General features: G+C 41.0%; 1 protein-coding gene across 13 annotated transcripts in view; it reads right to left on the bottom strand.

The window, feature by feature from the left end:
- Window positions 1-19444, bottom strand: part of IRAG2 (inositol 1,4,5-triphosphate receptor associated 2) — a 96379-nt gene that overhangs the window by 57640 nt on the left and 19295 nt on the right. For all 13 annotated transcript variants that reach the window (XM_061638352.1, XM_061638351.1, XM_061638349.1 and 10 more), the window contains exon 11: window positions 11150-11206. In XM_061638352.1, the coding sequence (XP_061494336.1) occupies window positions 11150-11206 (57 nt within the window). The remainder of the gene's footprint in view (window positions 1-11149; window positions 11207-19444) is intronic.

A 19444-nucleotide genomic window follows, 5' to 3' on the forward strand; every position in this document is an offset into this window, starting at 1 on the left:
AAATGATAACGCAAAGGAATTTACTTATTTTTCAGAAAGACATAAAACATTCTCGAGGATTGATATGATTTGGATGTCTAAAATTCTAGCGAAGGATATTTTTAAAATGGATATATTACCAAAAACTTTTTCGGACCACAATCCTGTGATATTAACTTTAAAAAAAAAAATCTTGGATTTAGATGGAGACTAAATGAATCTTTATTACAGAATGACAAAGTAGTACAAGAATGTAAGAAGAAATTAAAAGAGTTTTTTGAACATAATTTACATAAAGGAACAAATGAAAATATCGTTTGGGATACAAGTAAGGCATTTATGAGGGGATATTTTATTAAATGTAACTCTGAATTAAAAAAAAAGAAACAAAAGAAAATGCAATTAATTTTGGAAGAAATAAAACAAAAAGAGGAAGAATTGAAAAAGAATCCAACTAAAGTTTCTATTGTAAATCAAATTAAAATGTTACAGAATCAAGTATCAATGCTGACAGTTAGAGAAATTGAAAGGAAACTAAATTTTGCTAAACAAAGGACTTTTGAATTTGCAAATAAACCAGGGAAATGGTTAGCATATAAATTAAGAAAAGAACGTCAAAAAAATCTTATATTAAAGATACAAGAAGGAGATGAGATGCTGACAGATAATGTAAAAATCAAAAAGATTTTTCATCAATATTATTCAACATTGTACAAGTGTCAGGAAATCCCATCTGAAAAAATAGAAGAGTATATATCTAAACAGAATTTGCCTAAAATTACAGACTTTCAGAGACAAGCTATTAATGGCCCTATCACGTCAAGAGAGATATCTGAAGCTATAAACAAAATTAAATTAGGAAAGGCGCCAGGACCAGATGGGTTATCTGCAATGTACTATAAATGTTTGGAGGAAGAACTCTTGCTACCTTTACAGTATACAATGAATTCTATTCTGCAAGAGGGAAAGATACCGGATAGTTGGAAAAATGCTAACATAATATTAATACCTAAAGAGGAGCAAGATTTAACTAAAACAAAAAATTATCGGCCAATATCTCTATTGAATAATGACTATAAAATTTTTACAATGATCTTGGCAGAAAGAATGAAAATAATATTGCAACAATTTATCCAGGAAGATCAATCAGGGTTTTTACCTAAAAGACAATTACGTGACAACGTCAGGAATGTCTTGAATGTGTTGGAATATTTAGAACAACGAAATGATAAACAAGCAGCTTTGATTTTTTTAGATGCTGAAAAAGCATTTGATAATTTGAATTGGAAATTTATGTTTCAGGTTTTGGCGCAAATGGATTTTGGAGACAATTTTATAAAATGGATTAGATCGATTTATACATCTCAGAAGGCTCAGATAATTGTTAACGGAGATTTAACGGATTCATGTGAAATACAAAAGGGTACAAGACAGGGATGTCTATTATCTCCCCTTTTATTTATTCTGGTCTTAGAAGTGCTGCTTAGAGATATAAGGCAAGATAAAAGGATTTCGGGATTAAAGATAAAAAAAGAAGAATATAAATTGAGAGCATTTGCTGATGATTTAATAATTGTATTAGAAAACCCTTTGGAAGGAATTAATGTATTGATGGACAAATTAAAAGAATTTGGACCGTTAGCAGGATTTAAGATCAACAATCAAAAAACAAAGATGTTGGTGAAAAATTTAACTTTAAGGGAACAGAAAGAGTTAATAGACAAGACAGATTTTACAATAGAGAAAAAGTTGAAATATTTAGGTATCATTATGACAAATAAAAATTCAAAGTTGTTTCATAATAATTATGAAAAATTATGGACAGAGATTAAGAAAGATCTGCTAAGATGGGATAAACTACAATTGTCATTAATGGGTAGAATATCTGTGATAAAAATGAATGTATTACCGAGAATGATGTTTTTGTTTCAAACAATACCTGTAATATCCTCTGATTTACCTTTTAAACAATGGCAAAAAGATATCTCTAAATTTGTATGGCAAGGAAAAAAACCAAGAGTTAAATTTAAACTACTACAAGACGCCAAAGAAAGAGGAGGACTGGAATTACCAAATCTGAGACTTTATTTTGCTGCCTGCTGTCTAGTCTGGATAAAGGAATGGATTTTATTGAGGAATAAAAGACTACTGGATTTGGAGGGCCATAATCTGAAGTGGGGATGGCATGGATATCTATGGTATGACAAAGTAAAAGTAAATGTAGACTTTAATAATCATTTTATAAGACGTCCTCTGTTGAAAATATGGAATAGATATAAACCAAGGTTTTATTCGAAAATACCATTATGTGTCTCAAGTCAAGAAGCGTTCTACAGAAGAGAAATGGCTGGAAAAGAGAAATGGTTAACTTATCAAGAACTATTAGAAAATGTACATGGAGAATATATAATGAAAGAGAGAGAACAACTGACAAAGGAAGGATATAGTTCTCAATGGTTTGCCTATTTACAATTGTTAGAAAGATATAAAATGGACAAGAAAATGTATGGGTTTGAAATAAGTAAATCTGATTTTGAAATAGGTTTGTGTACAAATGATGAAAATATAATTGCGAAAATGTATAAACTCTTACTGAAAATGGATATGGAGGAAGAACAAGTAAAAGAGTGTATGGTAAAGTGGGCAAAAAATTTTGGTTATAACATACAAATGGATCAATGGGAAAATATGTGGAAAAAAGGCTTGAGATTTACACTATGCTATAATCTTAAAGAAAATTTCTATAAAATGATGTACCATTGGTACATGACTCCAGAAAAGTTGTCAAAAATGTATAGTAATGTTTCTAATAATAATAATAATAAATTTAATTTCTTCGTCGCCTATCTGGCCAATGGCCACTCTAGGCGACTTACAAAATTGTTAAAATACAATTGATAAAATACAGTAATACAATATAAAAACAACACACCTGCAGCAACAATATTAAAACTGGGCAGGAGGCATTTCAGTTATAACAATTAACCCTCCCCAGATACCCCGAAGGCCTGCTGAAAGAGCCAGGTCTTTAAGGCTTTCCGAAACACATTTAAAGAAGAGGCGTGCCAGAGATCTTGTGGGAGTTCCAAAGAGTGGGGGCCGCCACTGAGAATGCCCTCTCTCTTGTACCCGCCAATCTGGCTGTTTTTGTTGGCGGGATTGAGAGAAGGCCCTGTGTGGCCAATCTTGTTGGGCGGCATAATTGGTGGCGTTGAAGGCGCTCCGTGAGATAAACTGGGCCGGAACCGTGTAGGGATTTAAAGGTCAATACCAACACCTTGAATTGGGCTCGGAAAACAACTGGTAGCCACTGTAGGTCGAACAACACTGGTGTGATGTGATCTCGGCGGCGACTATTCGTAAGTAGTCGAGCCGCCGCATTTTGTATCAGTTGTAATTTCCAGACAGTTTTCAAGGGTATCCCCACATAGAGCGCATTACAGTAGTCCAAACGAGAGGTGACCAGGGCGTGTACCACTAGTGGGAGCTGGTGAACAGGAAGGTAGGGTTGCAGCCTTCGTATGAGGTGTAGTTGGTACCAGGCTGCCCGGCTCACTGCCGAAATCTGAGCCTCCATGGACAGCCTGGAATCAAGCACAACCCCAAGTCTGCGGACCTGGTCCTTTAGGGGTAGACTCACCCCGTTGAACTTCAGGTCAATGTCGCCCAACCTTCTCTTGTCCCCCACAAGTAGTACCTCGGTCTTATCAGGGTTCAACTTCAGCTTGTTCCTTCCCATCCATCCACTCACGGATTCCAGGCACTTGGACAAGGTCTCCACAGCCAACTCTGGTGAAGATTTAAACGAGAGATAGAGCTGAGTGTCATCCGCATATTGATGACACTGCAGCCCAAATCTCCTGATGATTGCCCCCAGCGGCTTCACATAGATGTTAAATAGCATGGGAGAGAGGATAGAGCCCTGTGGCACACCACAATTGAGAGGCCCCCAACGCTACCTGTTGGTACCTATCGGAGAGAAAGGAATGGAACCACTGTAATACAGTGCCTCCAATTCCCAATCCCTCCAGGCGAAGCAGAAGGATACTGTGGTCGACAGTATCAAAAGCCGCTGAGAGATCGAGGAGGACAAGAAAGGTGGATTCTCCCCTATCTAATGCCCTCCTCAAATCATCTACCAGAGCGACCAAGGCTGTTTCAGTTCCGTGACCAGTCCTGAAACCCGATTGGTATGGATCCAAATAATCCGTTTCATCCAAGTGTGCTGACAACTGGTTGGCCACCACTCGCTCAATGACCTTGCCCAGAAATGGCAGATTCGAAATTGGGCGGAAGTTATCGAATACTTGGGGATCCAAGGAGGGCTTCTTTAAGATGGGCTTTACAATTGCCTCCTTGAAGGCTGATGGCATCACACCCTCTTTCAAGGATGCGTTTACCACCGCTTTGATCCCCTCGCCCAATTTCTCTCTGCAGCTCACAAGGAGCCACGAAGGGCAAGGATCAGTAAGACAAGTGGTTGGCTTCACAGATGAAAGCACCTTGTCCACTTCTTCAGAAGGGAGAAGCCGAAACAGATCCCAATTTACCGGCATGCAACTGGCCAACTCTGGTTCATCCACTGTGTCCACGGCGCACGGGATCGAGCTCCGTAAGTGTTCGATTTTATCGGCGAAGTGTTTTGCTAATAAGTCACAGGAGGCCTTTGACTGTTCCAAGGGTTCCTGAGCAACTGGACCGACCAGACTTCGGACCACCTGGAACAGCCTCCTGGGACAGCACTCTGCAGACGCAATAGAGGCAGCAAAGAAAGCCTTCTTTCCTACCTTTATTGCCACTTGGTAGGCAGCTACTGCTGCTCTAACCTGTGTCCGGACATCTTCAGAGCGGGATTTCCGCCACCGGCGCTCTAGTCGTCTCACCTCCTGTCTCAGACTACGCAACCGTGGTGTATACCATGGTGCTAGCTGAGTTCTATTCAGGGGGAGAGGACGTTTCTAATGTTTGTTGGAAATGTAAACAACAAGAAGGATCATTTTATCATATGTGGTGGCTGTGTAAAAAGGCAAAATCATTTTGGGCACAGATAGGTAGGATGATGCAAAAAATTCTGAAGATAAATATTCAGTCAAAACCAGAATTTTTTTTATTGGGTTTTATGGATAAACAAATAGAAAAGAAATATGGAAGAATAATATTATATATGATTACGGCAGCAAGATTATTATATGCACAAAAGTGGAAAATGGAATCAACACCAACAACGGAAGAATGGCTATTGAAATTAATAGACTTAGTAGAGATGGATAAATTAACATGTTTACTTAGAGAAAAATCGACAGATACATTTCTTAAGGAATGGAAGCCTGTCTTAGACTTTTTGTTGAAAGATCAAAATAAAATGATGATATTGGGATTTGACGATTAACTAAGACAGCCTATGGAGAAAAGTGATTCTGTATGTATACATTAAGGGACAGGTTTGATGTATATTATATACTTATAGCTGATCTGCGACAAATCGGAAGTCAACTATTTTATTTTTATTTTTTTTGTTGTATTGTTATGTTTTTTTACTTTGTTTTGTTTGTCTTTTGAAAAAATTTGAATAAAAATTTATTAAAAAAAAAAAAAAGAAATTCACACTTCTCCAAATTTTGTAATTCAGTTCTCCAACCAAAGATTTTTGTACAAAAACGGCAGTGTGCGCAAAAGGGGAAAGTGTTCATAAAATGCATGTGAAAGCAACATACATAAAAGCATTATATTAGGGGGGAAAGGGTTGCAAAAGTGTACATTTAGGCAACACTGCATACAAAAGTATGTATATTAGAAGAAACATGCACTAAAATGCTGACAAGTTTGCTGATGAATTATCATGAGACTTTTAAAAAAATTAAACTGATGCAGGAGGAAGGCAAACTGAATTTAAGATATGAAAAAATGTGAAAGTGAGAGAAAGTGAAATTCAGTATCTGTGCTTCCAGTCCCCAGGCCTCTTTCTGCACAGATAAACTGAATTGAACACCATCATACTAACTTTCTATTTTGACTAAGGTACACATTTTTACATGCAATTTCTCCTAATATAAATGCAGTTTTGTAGGTTGTTTTCATGAATATATTTTTATGCACACTTTCCCCTAATATAAATGCATTCTGAGAACATTGTTCAGCTGAAAAGCAAAATTCAGAGAAAGGCGATTGCGGCCTATTGCCGAAATAAAACACAAACACCATTCACTGGGTTAAATCATGGGCCACTTTATTAAATGGAATCAATTAGAATAATGAACCTGCAGAGGGGAAATCAAGTGCGGGAGCATTCTGATGATCCACGCAAAGCCTGCTTGCAGCCACAGGGCAGCCGAGCCCGGGGCTGCCCTGTGCCAGAGCCCCACTCAGGCCACACCCTGAAGATGTGTAGGGGGTCCAACCCGCATCACCGCCCCCTGGAGCCCTGAAACTCCGAGCGGATGAGGCACATTGGCCCCAAAGGCAGCCCGTGTTCTGCCCCCAGGCCGTATAGCCCTGAGCTGCAGGCCCCTGGACCGCCAATCACCCCTAAAGGTGTCACCTAGCTGCCCTTTCCCTTTTAACCTTTCCCCCTCACTTCCTTGACCAGTGACCATTAACATGTTAAGCCAAAACAGACCAATCAGCCTATTAATCCCTGTGTTTCAGTTTTCATACTGTTTAGAAAAATGCAATTTTCATAGGTTTAAGTAGAACTGAATCAAACATTCTGCCCAATCCCTACTGGCAGATTAGTTAGCAGCCACCGAGGAGCCATAACCTCCACAACAAACAGGAAATGCACCTAGTTAAACAACACAAGTGTGACACCCATATGGGCTTTTGAACGCACCCTGACTTTGTGCTGAAGATTTATTATAGCAAATCAGGGTATAGCAACAACAGTACAAATCATTTCAGCAATGTTAAGGTTAAGGTATGCATGTGTGTGTTTTTCCATCATTCAAATCAGCTGCAGGTGCCTGGAGGGGAGCAATGCAAACCTATGCAAAGCAAGAATCTATCAGAGCAAGAGGAAGGCAGGGGAGAGGAACCAGACGCTTGCACAGTAGCTACTGGCATTTCCAGACTCAGTGCTTTTTGCAGGAATCAGTAACCAAAGACAGAAGAAGAGTATTAATGCAGCTAGCAGTTTCCTGCACCAACCTGGCCCCTTCCTCCACACTGCCTGTACTCGTCATTCAGCTATCAGTCCAGTTCACAGCTTGGCCATACATACATGCCAAATGGGTTACAGAGAAAGGACAAGTAAGGCCTGCAAGGTCTTTAAATAAACTGGTACCTAACATTGCACATCCTCCGTGGCGCAGAGAGGTAAGTGGCGGTAACGCAGGCGAAGCTCTGCTCACGGCTGGAGTTCGATTCCAATGGAAGGAGGAAGTCGAATCTCCGGTAAAAGGGGTCGAGGTCTACTCAGCCCTCCATCCATCCGTGGTCGGTAAAATGAGTACCCAGCATATGCTGGGGGATAAAGAAAGGCCGGGGAAGGAACTGGCAATCCCACCCCATATAAACAGTCTGCCTAGTAAACGTTGCAAGACGTCACCCTAACAGTCGGAAACGACTCGCACTATAGGTACGGGGACACCTTTACCTTTAACATAGCACAGGCTGAGTAAAATCAAAACACACATTGCTGGAGATGCAAAAGTAGTACGACAGACTATATAAACATTTTCTGGGACTGCTAAAACAAAACTGTTTTGGAATGCAGTTTTAGATATCACACAGGAAATGATGTGTCAAACAATATCAAGAAATCCTAAAACAATTCTGTGCATGTTCCGTCAGGAAATTACAAACGTGGACTTTCAATTAGCAGCAAGTTTGCTCACAGTAGCAAAAATATGTATTGCCCAATGTTGGAAGAATAGCAGACCCCCAATGTTGAAAGAATGGTTGAGAACAATCTGAGAAACAGTACTAATGACAAAAATGACATATAACAAGAATGAGGTTTACCATAACCATCAGAAGTTCATAGAGAGATGGGCTTTATTTATATAATTTTGGAACAATAGAGTAAAGGGTGAAATAGCTCCATTTAATTAGTTTACACCAATATCCTAATTTCTTTCCCCCCCCATGTTTAAAAACACGTATGTGGTTATGAGACACTTCCTTTCTGTGTTTTGATTTCTTCCTTTCTTCTTCCCTTAATTTTTTGTACTACAATATATGCTCTATAAGCCAAACCTGTCTATCATTTTTTGGGTATATCTATGTCAGATCAATGTTATATTTAAAAAATTCTGAAAATAAAAATTAAAAAAGAAAACTACGGCTTGCAAAAAATGCTGCAGCATGAAATGCTCATGTTCAGGGTTCCAGTCAGTCATGACCATTTCAGGATACTCCATTCCATCTCACCACAGCTTTCTTCTCCCAACTCCTTTTGTCAGCACACTCAGACCTCACTGGGCTATTTTGGGGATTTGTACTACGGCAGATTGCAAAGCCCACTGGCATCTCCTCCTTGCACATGGATGGTGCTGTTTTGGCTACATAGAAGTTGGTATTCAGAGAATGTACTGAGTGGTCACAATCAGCTAGAGCGGGGTGGGGAACCTATGGATTCCAGCTCCCATCATCCCTGACCATTGGCTGGGGCTGCTAGAACTTGGGAATTCAGCATCTGGAGAGCCACAGGCACAGCAGCTCAGTGGCAGGGCATCTGCTTTGCATGCAGAAGGTCCCACAATCAGTTCCTGGCATCTCCAGGTAGGGCTGGCAATGACCTCTCTCTGAAATCATGGAGAACCACTGCCAGTCAGTGTAGACAATATTGAGCTAAATGGACAAATTGTCTGAATTGGAATAAGGCAGCTTCCTACATCCCCTGTGTTATCTACAGTCCTACATAAGGCTGCTAATGACCCAGAAGTTTTCTCCTGGTCACCATTTGCTAGGATAAGCTTATAAAGCTGGCGGGGGATGGGGCAATAATACAGTTTTTCAGGTTTGCTTCCCCACTTTCTGGACAGGTAAGGAGTAAGGTATGTGCGAAAGAGGCTTTCTGTACATGCCTAGAAGATCCTGCCATTACATTTTTTTACACTTCATGTCAAAGGGGAAAGGCAGAGTGTCTCTGACCCAGGTACTAGAGCTCTCAAAGACAAAAAAAATGGCAACCGTGGCCCACTTTTGTTAAAATGAAGCAACATGTTGGGATAACCATGTTTGCATCCTGGGAGCCGGTAACTCTGATCAAAGTCTATCAGGAACATCAACCGAAACTTCTTGCAAGATTATGCCACTTTCAAGGCATTTGGTTTGTCAGTGGAATCACACCATCTACAGCCAACAAGTGGCAAATGCAGGATGTATGGAAGAAAACAAGGCTGAACTTTAAGGAAGCATTATTAACCACTTTCTCTTCTGAAGTTTCATTGCCTTGAGGGTTTTTTTGGGGTGGTGGTGGATGAGTGCTTGGGGAATTCAAGGGACCCACATCCCACCTGTGAAGTCACCCTGTATAAATGCTAGCCAGTTTTGCACCTCTCCTATTTTTCAAAATCAAAGCGAAGTGAAGATGCTTTAAATCGTTTTGGTCACAAATATGTTTGGTAGGATTCTCTTGGCACATTTTCCTAGGGGAAACTGAGGCAGAGTGTGTTTTAGCATGCAGTCATCGTGCTCTCTCTTTGACAGAGGCGAGACCTGGATTCAAATATTGTGGAGCATAGCCAAAAACTATGTCATGCTATTTATGACAGGGGGACACCATCTCAGATTTTACTGAGCAATGCAGTGTCCAGCCACTCTTTCTAAAGGGACTCTTGAAGCATTATCACATATAGCCTGGAACACAGAGGGAGAAAATCTATCTCCTCTCCCTCTGCTCTAAATGGCGCCCCTATTTATGAACAACACTCTTCACTACCACATTGCAGTGCACCTACATATTTATTTTATTTATTTATTTATTAAATTTATTAGTTGCCCATCTGGCTGGTTTGTGTAACCTCTAGGGATGGGCAAACCTTTCAATTTCAGTTTCTCATTTTTCCGATCTTTAGTTTGTGACAATTCCATACCAGTTCGCAATTTAAAGTCTTCACAAAAATCCATCAGCATTTTAGTGTGCAATTCTTCTAATACATAGTTTTGCAAGCAATTTTCCCTAATATAATGTATATTACTAATATATGCATGGTTATGCACACTTCACCCTAATGTATATATTTTTGTACACAATATTTGATTGAAGAAATGCACTGCAAAATTCAGAATTTTGCAAGACAGCTGCATTTCAGTTTGCATATTACTTTGGAAAATCTGAGTTAAGTAGGTTCACATTAAAATGCAAATGAACGTAATTTTTCCAAATTGATCCCCCATCTCTAGTAACTTTGAGGACCACTTCTCTCCAAAGCACCTTTGGGAGGGAGCACATTGTAGCGGAGGTTGCTAAATTCTTCCCTTGCAAGTGGCTTTGACCTCAGACCTTACCCCAGCTACTTTTACTCCACCAGTGATCAAGAACTGCATTTGCCTGGTAAACACAGGTCTGTAACCCCCTGGAAGGGGGAAAAAACAGAAGAAAGCATTTCAACAGAGAAATGAATCTCAGGGGAGGAGTTAGGCACCTCTGCTTTAATGTCCTCCCTCCTGAGAACACTCTGATGGAGAGAAATATATATCCAGTTGATCGCTGTAGTCTGCAGGTGAGGGCCTCCTGCAGATACCATCTCACCTGGAAGTACATTGCACACAACATAAGAAGCGGACTTTTAGTGTTGTGGCATCAACTCTTTGGAATTCCCTCCCCTTTAATATTAGATGGCTGCCATCTCTGTTATCTTTTCGGCTCCTACTGAAGACCTTCCTCTTTCAACAAGCCTTTTAAATAGAGACCTTATCCCAGTCTGCATCTGTATTGGAAATGTTTTGAAGACCTTTAAGATGCTTTTATTGATTTTCACTTGTTATTTGCCACACTGGGCTCCTTTGGGGAGGAAGGGCAGGATATAAATCTAATAAAATAGTAGCAACAAAAACAGGTTGTCAGTGTTACAGTGCAACGCGCAAATTCAGCCCTCTGATACAGTGTCCTTAAACCTGCACTGTTTCCCCCCGCCACCCAAAGTATCTTAACTATTGTTTTCATATCCAGCCTAATAAAAAAATGGCCTAGCAAGAGTGTTTCTGCAGCATTGCAAAAGCCACTAACCTTAAGGAGGGATGCGTCTTTATTCTCCACTGTTTTCTCATACAGGTGCACTTGCATCTGAAGGAACAGAAACAAGAACAGTTTCCTACCTTGGCTCAACAGTAGCCACACTGAAGGAGAACCACCAATGAGTAGCTGAAAAGTGGCCAAGCCAGGATATCAACAGAATGTGAACTGCCACCAATGTCAGTGAGGGAGGAGGGTAGTTCCATCAAGCCTCCCCCCCTGAGGATTTTAACTGCCCATCGAGGCCACATTCACACCATCCATTTATTCTACTGTTATTCCTCTTTATACAGTCATGGCTCCCCCCCCCCCAAAGAATCCTGAGAAATGTAGTTTGTGAAAAGTGCTAACAGCTGTTAGGACACTCCTATTTTCCTCACAGAGTTGCAGTTCCCCAAGTGGTTTAACAGTCAGCCCCTCTTCCCAGAGAACTCTGACATTTGTAGCTCTATGAGGGGAATAGGGGTCTCCTAAGAACTCTTAGTACCCTTCACAAACCACACTTCCCAGGATTCTTTGGGGGAACTCATGACTGTTTACAATGGAGTAATAGTGGAATAAATTCATGGTGTGAATGTGGCCCTAGTCAGTGTCTGAGTGAAAGACTGTGGGGCAGAAGCTGCCCTGTTCTCCTGCTCTGCCATCCCATCTGACCTGGGGGTGGGGCGGGAGAGTGCTTCTGGAGAAGGAAGGCTCTTTGTAAAGAGAAGGACAGCTAAAACCGCCACTGACATCAGCAAGAACTTGCTGCTCTTGCAGACAGCCAGAATCTGCATAGACAGAACACAGCAGTGTAATGAGAACTGTAACTTTAAGACCATGTGCTTGAGCTTGCTTTCGCCTCCTCTGTCCCATTGCTTTTTTCCTTGTGTGTCATGCCTTTTCTTCTCTGTCTTTTAAAATTGTGAGCCTGAGGGCGAAGACCATCTTAAGTGCCAATTTTTGTAAGCTGCCCTGAAAGATTTTTTTGGCTAAAGGGCAGGGAATAAATGAAATAAATAAATATTCCAAAAGTAGGTGCCATTAGAGCAAAGGTTAAAAGGTTCACATCCCTAAAGTGGTGTGAGAAAGCCGAAACAAGTATTTTCCACTTTCATAATTCAAGTTTACCTCAAAGTTAATAAATCTAAAAGGACGTCAGCATCTTTTGATTCTGGAAAACTTTATCTAGGAAGTGTCAAACTCACACCTATCAAATAGCTATGGATTATCAGCTATTGACTGTCCAAATTAAATTCTGAGATATAGTTGAGTGTTAGATCTCATGGCCTTGTCTGTGGTGACACCAAGATATTTATTTATTTATTTATTTTATTCGATTTTTATACCGCCCAAAGCCAGAGGCTCTCAGGGCGGTGTACAGCATAAAGTGAATACAATGCAAAAAATACAATAAAATGACAATAAAATACTAAAAACATACATTTAAGTATTTAACAGCCTGGTATATATTAACAACAATAAAATATGTTAAAATGCCTGGGAAAATAAAAAGGTTTTAACCTGGCGCCGAAAAGATAGAAGTGTAGGCGCCAGGCGCACCTCGTCGCAAACACTGTTCCATAGTTTGGGGGCCACCACTGAAAAGGCCCTAGATCTTGTTACAACCCTCCGAGCCTCTTTGTAAGTCAGAGCTCGGAGGAGGGCCTTTGATGTTGAACGTAGTGAACAGGTAGGTTCATATCGAGAGAGGCGTTCCGCCAGGTATTGTGGTCCTGCACCGTGTAAGGCTTTATAAGTCAAAACTAGCACTTTGAATTTAGCCCGGACTAAATAATGGACTATCCTGCCTGATATTACTGCATACCTTCTGATGAGTCATGACAGATTCCCTTTAACAGACTTTTTCTATTGTTGCTTTTAAAATTGTCTGATTAATACTATCTTTGTTCTGATCTTTCTTTTTTACTGTTGTCCTGGCTTAAATTTTTATAGATTTTGAAATGTTATGTTGCATGCTAGATAAATACCCTATATACTATACTATAATATACTATAATATAATATACTATAATATAAAATATAATATAAAATATGATATAATGTATAGTATAGTATAGTATAGTATAGTATAGTATAGTATAGTATAGTATAGTATAGTATAGTATAGTATAGTATAGTATAGTATAGTATAGTATAGTATAGTATAATATAATAGACAAAGGACAATTTTAAGAAGCAAGTTATTCATAGGGTCGCCATAAGTCGGAATCGACTTGAAGGCAGTACATTTACATTTAGAATAGTAGAGTTGGAAGGGGCCTATAAGGCCATTGAGTCCAACCCCCTGCTCAATGCAGGAATCTAACTTAAGTATACCCGACAGGTGGTTGTCCAGCTGCCTCTTGAATGCCTCCGTAACATATTTTCAGCTATGTACTAACATGGCCATGTAGATTTTTAGACACTTACCCTTTAACATGCACACATCCCCTTAATCCTTGGATGAGAGACTCTTTACCTCCATTCTGCCTTGCTCATAGGTGTGGTGTATGATGATATACTTGCAATTTGAAGCACTGCATCAAACCTTTTCCTTTATCACACCAAAGCAAAATGTGGGAATCACTTACTTGGAATTCAGCAATGTTTCTTGACAACTCCATTATCTTCTTCTGGAGACCATCTGAATCCAGAGCATTCCTAATGTTCTGGATTAAAACGGATACCATTTATGATGCACAGCAAAACTGGCTAGCAAACTATCAACATGTGAAACTGGCTACAGACAGTTCACCCACAATTGGTTACACACTTGCCTCCTCTTGTAGAGATGAGATCTTAAGAATGAGAGACTGATTCTCCTTTTCCTGAGGAAAAAAGGAAAGGCAGGGGAGAGGAAGAGATTATTTGAAATATTGCCAGCACACACAGAGAATTACTCAGGACCTATATACACAACCATCTTGTGAATATTGTTTTACTCCCTCTGCCTGTGGCAAACAGTGCTCCCAACTCATGGCAAATTCAGGATCTCTCTTGGGTGAGAGTTATAATTGAGACACATAACTACAGGGCTTTAGGTCACTAGAGAATGACTGATGAGTAGGGATGGGCAAATCTGTCAATTTCAATTTCTCACAGTGTCACTTTTTTCGAGTCTTAAATTCAGCCCTCCACATTTCCACACCAGTTTGATTTTTTTTAAAAGTCCCTATGAAAATTCATTAGCATTTTAGTGCTAATTTCTCCTTACATATTTTTGTATGCAGTTTTGCCAAATATACATATTTTTTCAAACCACATTTCCCCTTATATTAGTGGTGTTTGTGTATGGGGTGGGTGAATGCTGGCCTTTATGGAGCCAAAATAGCATCACCTGAGGTTATTTACTCCAAATTTACCCCCCATCCCTGGTAACACTGAGGGACTTTTCCTCTCTCAAGAAAGTGCAGGGGAATCCTATGATTTGCAAAAGTACAAAAAAAATTGTTGGAGAAAAAAAGTAAGGGGGCAAAATATGTACCACCAGATGTGTGCTTAGTAGCCGTGGAATTATGCACATCCATTGGAGAAGGAAGAGCAAAAAATCAGGAGTGAGGGAGAATGGAATGAAGCTAGACAGCTGTGCCCTTCTCTAGGATGACTGGAACAGTCCACGTTGCAACATTTTGTTGCAGATCCTATTAATTTTTTCTGCAAAAATTTTGCTGGTGAAATTGGGGATGGGACATTTCCACTGGAAATTTTAATCTGGCTTCTGAAGTTTCAGCACAAGTAGCCCACAAAATTTCAAGTGTATCATTTCAGGCATGCCAGCTAGAAACTTTTTTTTAAAATGAAAGCTGAGTTTCTCTGGAAACTCAGCTGTGTACCCAGCATAACATCCTTTATTATTATTTTGCTGGGGAACTGCAGTACATAGCCTTGGCTATTACCTATTTTCAAGCCTCAGTCTCTTTATAACAATGATCAATAGCCGAAATGGTACGAGTCCACCTACTAGCTGCTTATTCTGGGCTGCCGTCCTCAGCCTTCTTTCCTCAGCAGTATTAAGGTTATTCTTTGCTTCTTCCAGCTCCTCTTTCAAAGTTTTGACTTGAGTCACAGACTGCTGGAAACTGAAAGAACCCAAGACCACCAATCCTGTTATGATGAGCAGCTTGTGGCTGTTATAGGTCATTTTAGAAAAAAAAGTATGGCAGGATTTTATTACTTTGAGCAACAGCCTCTGATCTGGCAACATGAGATCTAGCCATGTAGTCTGCTGCTTTAACGTAGTGGGAGTAAGATAAAAATATGCACACCAGCCATTGCCAGGAAGTGCCACAGCTCAGTGGTAAAGCATCTGCCTTCCAAGCAGAAGGTCGCAGGTTCAGTCCCTGGCATCTCTTGGCAGGGCTGGGAGAGACTTCTGCCCAAAGTCCTGGAGAGCTGCTGCCAGTCAGTGCAGACAATACTGAGCTACATGGACCAATGGCCTGACTCAGTAAAAGGCAGCTTCCTATGTTCCAAAATCAGTGCCAACTCTGTGTTTTGGAGATCCCTTCGGTAGTGTAGTGGCAAATTCAGAAGTGCAGGGTTCCCTCATGATAGTCATGCCATGCCCCCGTCTAAGATTATACAATAAAATGAGCTTTCATTCTGTTTGGCTTGGAGTACTTTCCTTTAGAGATGCATTGCAACAATCAGTGCAGATCTCCATGTGTTGCCTTTCAGCTAGATCTGCTTTTTTCCGTGTACGTACATGGGCAAATGTACTAAGATGCTGTAAGTTAAGGAATGTCTTTTGCCGAGTTCCCTTTCTTGGTTGCCATACTAATGTTGCAGTGTGTGTGCGTGTGCGTGGTCCAAATGAAGTTTCTGATACAGGTTCAACCGCAAATGAGCCAGACTAGGCGAAGCAATCTTTTAGAGTCTTTACTGACATTAAGTTATACATACACAAGTCTTTCACCATACTAAACCCCCACACCCACTGACTGAGTGCTCTGCTTTTTATCTAGATGGTTGCCCTTGTCAACCAGCTGTCGGCCTTGGTAAGCCTGGCAACCGCTCCAGTAGTTTTTAACCCCTTTACTGCAGATTTTTCTTTTTTCTATCCTGTCTCTCTTTCTGTGAGGAACACAGAAGACAGAGTTGTTCAACAACTAAGACTAAATGGAAGTGTGTTAGCTACTGAGAAGAGTCTTCTCAGAGGCTGTCTCATCTCCTTTCACTCCGACTGGCTTCAATCAGCAGGAAAGGACACTGAAGAAATAAGGACCCTGCTCCTAAAAAAGAAAGGGTTATCTAAGACCCCCGGAGACCCTGGAACCCTTGGAAAAGACAAATCCTACAGGTGCTCCTCCCTCAGTGAATCTACCTCCTTACTGCCATCACCACCAGCTGCTGCTGTTCCTCTTATCAGCAGTAACACCTGATTGCCTGCCAGGTAGAGAGTCACTGAGGAAGCAGGCAGTGAAATTAATTGCTTCTCACCACCATGACCTGAGCAAAGGATGGGTGAACAAGCAGGGTGCAAAGGTGAAATGGGGGAGTAGCACCAGGGGTTCTCTTGTCAATCAGTCAGTTGAAGATAATCCTTTGCTACCCCCTTACTGGTCGATACAGAGGAGAAAGCTACAGCTCAGGTTAGAGTAGCTACCTTTCAGGACCTGTAATGGTACATACTAGAGAAGAATATTATATTAATAGTATCTGGTGATTTGCTACCTAGTTCAAGGGTGTGTGTAACTAAAGTGAAATTATTTGCAGGGAAAATAATGCACATTTTATGCCCATATTCAATATATCTCACAGTACAAGATTTCAGGCTTTAAACCAAATCTAGATTGCCCAGTGAAGCCCTATGCTGTTTTGAAATTAAGCAGAAAGAAGATACGCCTGATCCTAAACAACCAAATACTTAAATTCAAAGGACTATTTCCAACTTAAAACCATTGTGCAAGCGGAGCTATTTCTGCAAGTGCAATGGGATTTCCCCTCCATCTCCTCTCCCCCAATCTATTCTGGGCTTCCACTGAACTCTCTGGAGCAGATTTGGGGTGGGGTGGGAAGTCCTGTTGCGCTTACAGAAGTCGTTGCGCTTGCACGATGATTTAGTCGGATTCAGCCCAAAGCGCCCCACCTTTTTATCTGATTGCGCAGCTCGACATTGTCCTCCGTTAGTCTGTTGTTGGCCTCCTCCATGGCATCCAAAGCCACCTTTAACTGGCTGTTCTCCTCTTGAAGCTTTTGATTGTTGAACTGAAGATCCGCCACACAAGTGATCAAGTCGGAAGTTTCTCTGAATGCACGAGGAACAGAAAGCCCAGATCAGCTGCCATTTCTGCGTTCACCAGGTTGTGATGGGAGGGGAGGGCCAGCAGTAGGACCAGTGGTTAGCTTCAAGGACCAAAATCCTACAAGCCACATTTCATTTGTATCTTTCCAGACCAATTCCCTTCCCCAGCAACACCTGCAAATGCCAGCTCTCCCCCAATCCTGAACACCCAACTGCTGCTCCCTCCCAGCCACTTCCCCTCTCCATCCGCTTGACATCACACTGGCCTCCCTGCAACCTCATCCTTCCCAGTTAGTGGCAGTGATGGCACTACTGGGAAGCTGCTCCCCATCGCATTTCCTGGCCTCAAAGTTCTTCTCCTGTGCTAAAAGTCCCCATCATTAAAGCTTCCTTTCACATCAACTGAAGACTATCAATATTACCCAAGGTGCATGCATCTCTCTTGGCTACGGATGCCAGCAAACTGGAAAATGGATATCTGAACTACTAATGGAAATGAGAAGAGGGCAATGCAGTAGCGGCCATTAATAGGTCATCATCTGTGACCTATAATGGCATCACCTCTAGCCCAGGAGATGGCTCAGTGCGGTGTATGGTAAAGGTGTCATAGGCCATTATGAAGTCCACTCCAAAAGACTGATAAAGCCTAGATGGTTATGTTTGACTGCACTATTTTAAAGAGGAAGGGAAAACTGTGATCACAAAGGGTTCTAGCATAGAACTGTCAGAACGTTTGGAAAATACAAATGTGGTTTTGGTTTTCTTAAGTGACAATTTAGCAACTTGTAGCCAAGCTTAAAAAAATTTTTTAAAGGGACTCACAAGTCTCCCCTAGACACATCTCCACCAAGTGCCTCCAGGCTTCCAGAGGTAACATTCAGTCTCACATGAGTTCTTATGCCTGCAAAGAGAGGTTTCCAGTTACAGTTCAAGAGACAGACAATTACACAAGGTATTTTAGGAGTTTCTACTTTCAGTTGGCGTCTCCACATGATTGACCCACATCACCCTTTCAGCTGCTGACCTTCCTCACATCTCTTGCAATTCCTCCGATAATAACTCCTGCAGTACTTTCCCAGTATCTCAAGGCCAAGCTGAACATGCTCTTTTCCCTCACTTCTCTAGCATGATCAGTAAACATTTTTTCACCTGTTCCCCTCAAGCACATTTGTCTTTGCATCACCTTCACTGATTTTCTATAAGCACTGGCTGTTTGCAAACTCTTTTCAGCAGCACTGAAAGACATCTGGATTTATCAGCAATTCCTCATTGCTCCTTGCAAAAAGGCAAAAACATTTTCTTTAGTGTCTTCAAGTGATGACGAGCAGTCAAATCCAATTGGTTATGAGAAAAAGTGTCATTAAGAGTGGGTTTTTACCTACCAGAAGGTGGATGCAAGACGGTGATGTGGATGCATTAAAGGGATGAATGCTGCATTGTGTGTGTCAGGATGTGCTTTGGCCTGAGGGAGGGATCCCTAAATCATAAAGTGCTTTCAAAATGTGCTGCTATGGTTTGCTTTTGGGGGGATTTTATTATTTTATGTGGTATTGTACTTTTTGTGCTAAATATATAGTATTTGCTCTTTTTGCAAACTGCTTAGAGACTGTCTTGGTATTAAGCAGTATATAAATATAAATAATTCCTGAAGACAGGGCAAGGCCACCGCAGGTATACTTTATTTTAGTACTGCATCCAATAGTGTAAATTATGTGATGAGCAGCAAGGCGGCAGCTCAGAACCTCCTCAATTAGCTGACGTTACCAACCAATCATCTTGATCTCTAACTTGATTGCTGTGTAGAGAAGATGAGACAAGGCCTTCAAGAGCAGGGGTTGGACGCGATAGCCTTATACGCCCCTTCCAGCTCCGATTGTATGAATGCCATAAGCCACTGCATCATGGCTTCACCACTGCAGCTGTTCATCAGTGCAACTGTAGGACGAGCATAAGCAGCTATCTCATACCAAGTCAGATCCTTGACCCTCCTAGCTCTATATGTTCCTCTACAGTGACTGGCAGCAGGTCTGCAGAGTTTCCGAAGGGGTCTTTTCCAGCCCTTC

Source organism: Rhineura floridana, chromosome 8 (assembly GCF_030035675.1).
Source record: "Rhineura floridana isolate rRhiFlo1 chromosome 8, rRhiFlo1.hap2, whole genome shotgun sequence".
Lineage (NCBI taxonomy): Eukaryota > Metazoa > Chordata > Lepidosauria > Squamata > Rhineuridae > Rhineura > Rhineura floridana.